Genomic DNA, 10,682 nt, shown 5'->3' on the forward strand with positions numbered 1-10,682 from the left:
ATCTCCCCTGGCTTCTCCGTTTGCGGTACTACATTTTAACTACTTTAATTTCTTCTTTCACATTACCGTGTATCTCTTTAACACACTTGTTTACAGGGGGGGGGGGGATAAGTTAAACTTTGCCACACTGTGCGCACCTTTACGGTTGAAACTGTGCACCTTTCAGATCAGTGTAATAATGGGAACACGTTTACGGGTGCAAAATTTTTTCACCTTTCTGATATCAAAGTTGAAAAGTTGGTTAATATGCTTCCAGTGTAACACAGGTAAAGGTTCAAAGTTGAACCTATTTATAGAGAGTAAGAAAATGCCAGTATACACAAACCATACGCCCATACATGTGGAGGTAATTTCCTTTAATAGCAAAACGTGTGAAACTTCCAGTATCCATTTGACCCAAATCCGGTGAAGACACCAACGTAGTTGATTTCCATGAGTGATGGATAGGTAGCCGCCATAAAGGGGGTAGAGTTCCCGTGACGCCCTACAGCGATCGTCTTGTTATGGAAAGTTATCCAGAAGCGGTCATTATTGTCATAGCCAGACAGGATATTCGGCGTGCTCAATTTCACCGTGAGTTTGCAGTCCCCGCTCCAGTCGGCTCCTGAGCACTGGCGTATAGAGCTTCCCGTGTTGCTCCAAGCACCCAGGGCTTTGAGAAGGAATTAATGTGAGCAATGAAGAGTAAATGAACCAATAGAGAGAGAGTATGAAAATTCCAGAAAAGGGGAACTCAGTGATAACTTGACAAAGAAAACATCGTTATCCAGTCGTAGGGATTCCTTAGTAAATTTGGGCATTGTGCGCATGGGAGCTGATGCGAGGTGCATGGTAAGTGGGGAAAAAGATGCAATATTGTATCGGAGGAATTCCCAGAAAGAATAGGACTGTTTTCAAGATGGACGAGATAAGTAATATCGTTTAAAAAGCTTTGACTTTGGAACAGAAATCAAATATGTCCCCAAAGGTTTTTCTGAAATACTGTAAATTCTATGAAGAAAGAACAACAAGAAACACACAAAATCAAGCAGTAATTATCAATGACCCCACTAACATTGACATAGGGCACACTAAGGCCGGATTAAATTGCTTCACTCTGACACAGAATCATATTCATTGTAATCTGTATTTGATAAGCGAACGATTCCTGGTCAACATGATTAAACAAGACAACAACAAGAACAGATAATCAAATGATACGAATGGAAGCACTTTTTCATTTGAATAAAGATTTTCTCTCGGGAAAAAACAAAAAACTTTCCAAACTTTTCGTGAAAGACAGCTGGAGCAGGCTTAGACATCATTTTATATTACATAATATATGCCATCCGTATACGTGTCCGTGCTTATATACAGTACACATAAGAGAAAAATATTCAGAGTTTATATTATGATAGAGCTGCTATTTCATAATTATCACTATAGAAAATTTAATGCTGGTTATGATGACAGGAAAACTCTTGTATTTTCCATTGGTACTTTGTAATGAGCTTACAAATGTAATGCATGGCTGAGTACATTACTTTAAAGAATGCAATGAAAAGCTTCCTCGTTTTTCGAAGTTGAAGTGTTATCACGAAGAACATTGAATGTTTTATATTGCTGAAATGAATGTGATCTATCAATGAAAGTGGTCAAATTGGCAGGCCAGCTCGCACGACAGAAGATTTTGTGGATGGGTCTTCCTCAATAGGGCTACTATATATGCACAGTCAATAACCATCTACATGATCACAAATGTAAACGTTTTCTCTCTTTAAAAAGAAAACAAGGAAAGAATTATCATTTTCCAAGTTGAAGTGCTATCACGAAGAAGCATTGAGTGTGTATGTATTAAGTTTGACTATATTAGTGGAGAAGTTTCTATAGCAGCTACAGTGCATGCATGTGAAAGGAAAGAGCTTACCCAATCTAGAATGTTCTATTAAGGAAGCTCCTACACATTTGGCTAAGTGATGCAATACATATTGTCCTTGTAGCCCAAGGTGGTCGGTAGCTATTTTTAGGTATGATGTTATGCATACAACTATAGAAAGGAAGTCAAAGCATCTGGAAGACTCTTGAATTTGTAAGTATACGTAGCCCCAGGTTGGACAGAATTACAGAATCTTCTAGAAAAAAAAAACAACAGCAATTCTGAAGTAGACAGAGTACCACACAAGTTTTATTCTGTTCTGAAAGTTACGCCATTTCTGGTTTGAAGCGACTTGTTATAGTCAGTCCTGTGTTGCCTCACAGCCTGTTGATTTGCTGGGTTTTTTTTTGTGGAGATAAGGGCTGGGAGACATAATGCCTGCGGAGAATTGATTCGCCAAAATTGGTGACATACTCCATTCTCATATCTATGGTCATTGCTACGTCGAAGCTTTGACGGGCTGGATATTATTTGCTGGATTATCATTCACGAATCGACTGGACGCGGTCGTCATAACGTCTGGATTCTACACTTATCGCCGTGGAATTATATTTTGAATTCCAGTAATCTGTGCCATTGGGATTCTACGCGCATAGCAATGGATTTATACTTTGGATAACAGTAATTAACCTCAGCCTATTGATTTAAGGAGGAGGGATCATTCATCTGTTCATCGAACATAATTGTTAGACGATTCCATTATTACATTCAAATGTAACACATGTAAGTAATTGCACTAGAGTTATCGTTCGGATATGTAAGTGATTAATCATTGTATCATATTAAGCTGCAGTGGATAATAATCATGAGTCGACATCAGCAATATTACTTCTAATCAAACTGCCTGAACATCAATGCTTCTTTTGTGTGATCATTCTCAGTGTGATTTTGGTCGTAACAACTGTGTGGGTTGGCCGATACGTGGGAATGATTAGGTTATAAACAGGTGGCACATAATCATATAATATGTCGAAGGAAATGGACCATAAAATTAAGAGGGAACCACAAACGCAAATCTGCAGTCGTGTAGGATGGCTTGTTAAATTGACCACTTTCATCGACAGATTTCATCCATTTCACCGAGACATTTATTGTCCCTTGGTGGCAGCAATCCAACTTGGAAAAAGAAAACAAACATGTCATTGCTGTCTTTCATGTTACTGTGCTCAGTCATGCATTATATTTTTTGACACAATTAGATACCCCTGAAAAGAACAAGAGGTTTTCTTTCCTCACAACTAAAATTGCGGTCTCCATAGTTGACAATTACGAAATAGTAGCCGTCTAAACTTGGATTATACTTTTTCACGTACTGCATAAAAAAATAGATAGTATTATGTACATGAGACGATAGTTTAGCAATTCCTATAAGTGGTTCACTGAGAAACATGCTTTTAACTCGACATTCAAATCATCAATCATCAAACCAAACGAACAAACGGACAAACACATCAATTGATTCCGATACCACGGGTTGTGGGCAGGTAAGTTATGGATACAGCCCTGACAAGTCAAACAAATCTTCGAAGAAAGAGATTTGGGACAACAGAGGAGTATCAAAACAGAAGATTTGGTCAGGCATTAGGACAATCCTGCGTTACATAAAAAAGCTATAAAGGTTTTCAACGCAATAATGAGCATTTGGTACAGAATTTGAACCCGAATGCAAACATATCCCAGCCCAACGTCGGCCTCAGTTCCACAATGTTCGTAGTACTAATGGAGTCAATGACTTTGATTACCTATTTCATACATGTTCCGCTTTGCCTCATTGACGCTGCTCAGCCCGATGAAAACGCCCTTCTCAGCCCGGACTTCAAAGTCCAGTGACATTATGCTTTCAGTGACATGCCAACCAGGGAAAGTGTACCTCCGAGTTTTACCAACATTCGGCGTGTAGAGGACCTCGCATGCTATGGAATTTTGAAAGAAAGAAAGAAAGAAAGAAAGAAAGAAGTAAAGAAAGAAAGAAAGAAGAAAGAAAGAAGTAAAGAAAGAAAGAAAGAAAGAAAAACGAGATATGAAACTCGTCATACTGAAGACGAGTTAGGTGATACGCTGGGGGTCATCAGATATCGGTCACGGGCGATCGATGACGAAAATGATATTAAAAAGCGACTTGAAGTCATATTGAGAAACATTCGTGAAGTCCAGTTTTTTTTTTTTATACAGTCCTACATAATTCAGATCAAATTGTTTCTGTCATGCAACCAAATGGAAATGTCATGCATGTGTCGGCGTGTGCAAGTAAGTCGATTAGACAGGCTATGTAACTGAATATTTACCATTAGGTCTTCAAAATGTAAAAAAGAAAAAGAAAACAGAAATCAAACATGGCGATAGAGTCTTTTAAGAGTCACCTTCACTTTAACATTTGCATTTTCAAATATGAACTTTGACCATTATTTACATAACCAAGAGGGCTATGTCTCATCTTGTCATTATATAATATGATAAGTTTGACAAACCCTGGTCTCCAACACAAAACAAAGGGATATTGTGTGTGTGTGTGTGTGTGTGTGTGTACGTATGGGTGCGTTTACATGAGAGCATGATTTCTACATGGAAGAAGGCGTAATTACTCCATTGAAGAAAAAAAAAGTAAAAGATAGAAGTATTTTGTTTCGTGTTCTTGTGGGGTTCGAACCCGCACGTGTGCAACCTCACGTCTCTGGCGCCAGAGACGTCGCCTTTAACCTCTCAGCTATACGTCTCGACGAGGAAATATGAGGAACGTAAGCTTATATGTGAAAGATAAATCAAGAATCGTTTCCTCCACATTCAATTCTCATTTCAGTTCTAAGCTGCAAAATTATCAACCTGATGAGATTTGGAAAAATAAAATGCGTGATTTTTTTCTCTTTATCCTCCTTCGAGGGACTTTATTTCATTTCAAATATCTAAAAAAGTTCACAAAGACATATAGAGAACAGGATGTACGAACAGAGAAAATGCGTGATTACTGCAGCTTATTGTATCAGCTACAACATACTTAAATTTCAGAGGAAATGGAGCAAAGGTGCTTGAACGTTATGAAGTCAATGCATGGTTTAAAAAAAAAAATCACCTCCCATAGACATAACACGTAAACTTGGATGATTTTGAGTCTTTGCTTTTAATCGCATTTTCCAATATGATGATGTTATCAAATTGCAAAACAATGACATGGACTTGAAAGAAAAATGTACTTTGAACGTTCAAAGTACAACATATCCGAATTTGGGATAACATTGAGCTAAAACAACAGAGATACCAGGAAATGAATGTCAGAAACAGTATCTCAAAAAATTCAATTCCACTTTTTTGATTTCAGATGACGATATGATGACGTCATAGAGTATTCATGGAAATATTGATACTTGAAATGTTATTCACAATTCATATGCTTTCGTAAGATGCAATAAAAAAAGATAGGGTTACCGAACATTTTAAAGAGCTATGGCGAAATAAACAAAGACATGTTTTTCACTATATTTACACTTTGACGCCAGTGCATTCCTTTGTTGTTGATCAAAATCGATCGGAAATCAATGAATATTGTTACTCAATGTATCAGGAATCCAAATCAGTCGAAAAATGTGCATTTTCACGTTGCTTACGCGCTGTGCGCGCGAAAACGTGCGGACGGACGCGCACGCGCGGAATTGTTTGAAACGCTTAAAATTGTCTGAAACCTCGAGAAAACTGGTCGGGAAGTCGTTTTGAGCATTTTTAATTTTTGACGGGCGCGTGCGCGCAGGTCATGGTGACCTGGGTAATTAGTATAGTACAGTACGATCAGACCTGACTTGAACTTTATGTCTACCGAAAATGGTAAAGAAATGACATTTAGTTATGAAGTTATGATCGACCATTGAAAATCACAAAATGGCGCCTAGATGACGTCACAGATAAGTTATCGTCATGAAAATCTTGCTGTGGTGAGATATTGTTATGAGATATGATGACTGAAATTTCATGTGAATTGGTCAAGTCATTATTGAGATATTTTGTTCACAAAATTCGTCAGAAAGAAATGGGAATTTCGAGGAAACACAATAGGTGATACGCCGGGTGCTGTTCGTTATTCCGAAGGTTCGTTATTCCGAAGGTTCGTTAATCCGAAACACAAACATTTCCTATACCTTGAGGTTCATTAAACCGAAAATGAAAAAGGGTTCGTTAATCCGAACATTTGTGGCGTTATTCCGAAGGTTCGTTAATCCGAAAATGAAATAGGGTTCACTATTCCGAAGGTTCGTTTATCCGAAAATGAAACAGGGTTCGTTATTCCGAAGTGATATAAGGTCCGTAACGAACCTTCGGAATAACGTGCTTTGTTTCATTTTCGGGTTAACGAACCTTAGGAATAATGAACCTTATTTCATTTTCGGATTAATGAACCTTCGGAATAACAAACCTCATTACATTTTCGGATTAACGAACCTTCGGAATAACGAATCTTCGGAATAACAGACCTTCGGAATAACGACCCTTCGGAATAACGAGCTCTAACCGATACGCCGATAGCGTATCACCTAAAAAACAGAGCGGGGGGGGGGGGGGGGGGGGGGGGGGGGTTACTCGGTCATACGCATGACATGTTTTAAAGGGACTGTACAGTACTAGTTGAGGTGGGGATTCCTGTTTTGAACATTCCTAAGGGAGATAATGAGAAACCTCTTATGAAATATGAAAGAGCATCTAATTATAAGATGAAAATTGGTTTTCAAATGGCTGAGATATCCAAAAAAGTGATAATGATAAAAGGCGACAGGCCACGCCTTTTATTAGGATCTCTTTGTGTTACTATGTTTTTGGATATCTCAGCCATTTCAAAACCGATTTTCATCAAATAAACTTTTGATACCCCTTAGAATTGCATACTCTTTGACATCTCATAAAGTGGTTTCTGAATATCTCGCAAAATGTTAAAAGCTAAATCCTCACCTCGACCAGAACTGTACACACCCTTTAAAACAATGGAGGCGGAAAGGATATTGTATCACCGTCAATCATAAGTCTAAGGTTATTTGTTCAATTACTTACGACACGACAGAATTTACACTTTTTTTTTTTCATTTACTGCTTGTTTATCGCCAGCAAGCATCGGTGAACAAATCCACAGACCTTCAATTATGAATACTACTGTAGGACGGTAGTACAGCAGTTGATAAAAATTCATTTCGCGTTTTTCGGAACATTCTCAAGATTTTTATACATAAAGACAGTTACAATCATTAGTGTACTCACATAATTCTTTTTGGCAAACGTAATTGAAAATGTTGTTTCCTGGAAAATGGAATTGCATATTTTATAAAGCGACTGGATTTCCTTGCAAACCAATCCACAGATTATTTCATTAATAAAGTGTCTGATTTGGACAAACAATTCAAAGGAGAGAAGAAACACAACTCACAGCAAGTTGGTCCGAAGTACTGGTCAGGGCAGATACAGGTGAACACTCCATGTTTGTCAGCTACGCACTCACCTCCGTTTTGGCATGGCGAAGAATAGCAAGCTGTGAAAAACGAACAGTGACTTATTATTTGTTTCCCTTTTGCATTCTTCCTTGTCATGTGTAATCAGTGTTTGTGTATATTATTTGAAGTAGAATTATACGTCCTTTAAACATCCTTATCGCATGCAACAGAGACAACAGTTTTGCCCGCAGTTAGGTGTTTAATGGTTCTCTGGAATGTTTTTCACTCTATAATCTTGCATGCAACCATATCTTACAGCTAATGATCTGTCACTGACATTTTAGCAGTGCTCATATTTCGTATGATTGTATTGTTTTCAGTAATGTTTTAAATATCACTAGGTTGAGTACAACATTTTTTTAATTATTATTATCAACGAATCCTAACATTGTACATAGAAAACATAAATTATGTATACTATGCTTATATATATATATATATATATATATATTGTTGTTTGTTGTTTTAAAGAACGAAAGGAGAGAGAGAGAAAATGGGGCCCTATACAAATAATTTGCCCCAGACAGCACTAAACATAAAACAAACATTATAAATCTTATAGAGATATAAACAAGAATATTAATTATATACATATACAAACAAGAATATTAATATATATATATATATATATATATATATATATATATATATGTATATATAAATATATATGAAGAGTTTGTTCGCAAAAACCGATAAGTCCATTTTTGAAGATTTTGAAGTATCTAATTATTCTCTTTATTTTTCTTGACCTTTAATCGCAAATATCTCCATTTGGCAAATATGGACTTATCGGATTTTGCGAACAAACTCTTCATATATATATATATATATATATATATTGTATATGTATATATATTTGTGTATGTGTGTGTGTGTGTGTGTGTGTACGTCGTGAACTTCTAATTATGTATGCGGAAGTAATTGATCATTGTAGATGCTCTCATCCATGTATGACTTAATGTCAATGCGGTTCTAAATAATGCGTCTTACAGATGTAGGTCAATGTATTAAAAAAAAATAATACGAAATACCATTAAACGGCTTTTTCGTAAGAGTTGGACACGAGAGTATATTCGAGGCGATTCCATTTCAACGCAAATGAAAGATGAGTCGGATTATGAGGTCGTTTCTAGGTTGGGTGTGGAGGAGTGGAGATGATTTGAACAGAGTCTACTCAGTGTTGCTATATTTCTGAGCATAACCATGCAGTGCACAATCGTGCGAATATCTTCAATTTCATATACAGAAATTACAACATCTCTAATTTCTGTTTACTCAGCTTCTCGCTAAAAAGTTTTAGATCTGCGCATCTTGTGATACAACACGATAGCATCAACTAAAAGAAAAGTCTTCATTAAGGTAATAAAATAGTATTATAAAAAAGAAACTTTTTATTGGAAGTAAATCAACAGGTAAATAACATTTTTACAATATTCATAAAAGGTACACATAAAGTCAATATTAGCAAGATCAACATATCACATGCTAAATATACGGAATATTAATTAAAGACAAATTTCAACTGTCAATATCTTGTGGGAATTGGGTGTTATTCAGAAAATTATCAAATATTACAATACAGTATGTCATCTCAAATTAACGCTCGATGTCAGAGAAAGAGCTACTACACTGTAGTAACTTACGCACAGCAGCTAGAGGTAAACATGCGAGGTTTCGTCGAAAGACAGCGTCAAAGGGCGGAATGACCTCAAACAGATAAGTCTGTAGGACTTCCCCTCGAGGGCCCGGGATGCTCCGGCATGGTCTGGTGGTCACCCTTCCTGTTATGGTTGAGGCCAGAACGATCTTCATCTGGTGACCCTCTGACGTCACCGGCTGAACTGGTATCAAGATGAAATAGATCATCAGTTACACATACAATATGATAGAAGAGTTGCCGAACATAATAAACCATTGAAAAAAAAAATCATATCACATATCACAAACTCACATACACACACACACACACACACACAAACACACCGGTCTCTCCTCACATCTGTCCGCTGCTATTGGGGTCTAGACCTCTTATTTTCGTCCATCTTATCGCATGCAACGCGATATAATTACGATAGAGAGAGAGAGAGAGAGAGAGAGGTAGATCATGGAACTATGATATGATATATATGTGTAATTCGTTCCCTTAGTTTTCCATTGTAGCGTAGGCTATTCCTTTTTCTTTTCAGCAAATCCGTTGGATTCCATGGTCCCATTTGTTTATCATTTCGGTGTCAAGTTACAGTGTAAAGTTAATGGCAGGACATACAAACATAATAGATATATATTTGCAATGCACTATATTAGAGTGTTCTTAATCATCACAGAATTCGAGTGGTTTACACTAAGAGATTAAATGGACTGTACAGTATTAGTTGAGGTGGGGATTCGGGTTTATATCATTCCTAGTGAGATAATGGGAAATCTCTTATGAAATATGAAAGCACATGTAATTTTAAGAAGGATTCAACGTTTATTCGATGAAAGTCGGCTTTCAAATGGCTGAGATATCCGAAAAATGGTAATGATAAAAGGCAACAGGCCACGACTTGTATTAGGATATCTTTGTTTAACCCTGTTTTTGGATATCTCGACCATTTCAAAACTCATTTTCATCAAATTAACCTTTGATATCCCTTAGAATTGCGTGCTCTTTGACATCTCATAGAGTGGTTTCTGAATATCTCGCAAAGCGTTAAAAGCTAAATCCTCACCTCAACCAGAACTGTACAGTCCCTTTAAACTCATGTTTTTGCAACAGTCAATAATTCTTAATGTCCGTTTTTTGTACATTATATTTACAGATGTGTTTGTCATGCGCTTATGCACGTACGTCTTTTAGAATTATCAGTGAACCGAGGTATGACGTGAGGTGCTCTATCTCTATCTTGATTAATACGGTGTGGCAGAAAGGACATATCCGTGGAAAAATAGGAGAAAAAAGGCAATGGTGTTATGAAACAGTAAATTAATCAAGAATTAACACGGTGTCATATCAATAATAAAACGATTCTGAAGGTTAAATTGGAATGAAATATTTCGTAATGATACTGGCATATCCATTAGTGCACCGGCCACCACAAAGATGCACCTATACTGTACCGACAAGGACACATATGACATTTCAGCGCATACAAGTCGTGGTAATCAGCGGGATTTTTTTTCCTTCAAATTATTTGGTTGCTACAAGCTGTTAATGTCAGTCCCATCTAACAAAGTTAACCTGTTTATTTTTATTTTTTAATTGGAAGAGAATCTTCAAGTAAGGAAATATGAAAAGATAAGAAAACAAACAAACAGAAATGTCG

At 36.9% G+C, this 10,682-nt stretch overlaps 1 protein-coding gene across 1 annotated transcript; it reads right to left on the minus strand.

The window, feature by feature from the left end:
- Positions 1–356: 356 nt before the first annotated feature.
- LOC139721784 (C3 and PZP-like alpha-2-macroglobulin domain-containing protein 8) lies at positions 357–3,748 on the minus strand. The gene is made up of 2 exons (XM_071633107.1): positions 3,658–3,748; positions 357–652 (listed from the first exon to the last, which is right to left on the minus strand). Exons 1-2 carry the CDS (start codon positions 3,746–3,748, stop codon positions 357–359), a joined length of 387 nt encoding a protein of 128 aa, XP_071489208.1.
- Positions 3,749–10,682: the final 6,934 nt, after the last annotated feature.

Source organism: Diadema antillarum, unplaced genomic scaffold (genome assembly GCF_040938485.1).
Source record: "Diadema antillarum isolate AM-2024a unplaced genomic scaffold, OU_Dant_1.0 scf00000150, whole genome shotgun sequence".
Lineage (NCBI taxonomy): Eukaryota > Metazoa > Echinodermata > Echinoidea > Diadematoida > Diadematidae > Diadema > Diadema antillarum.

Bases quoted from the DNA above. Each gene is read 5' to 3' on its own strand.
- LOC139721784 (XM_071633107.1), bottom strand. From the start codon at position 3,748: ATGTCACTGGACTTTGAAGTCCGGGCTGAGAAGGGCGTTTTCATCGGG. The intron at 653-3,657 runs GTAATCAAAGTC...TCCTTCTCAAAG, and splicing joins GCGGAACATGTATGAAATAG to CCCTGGGTGCTTGGAGCAAC.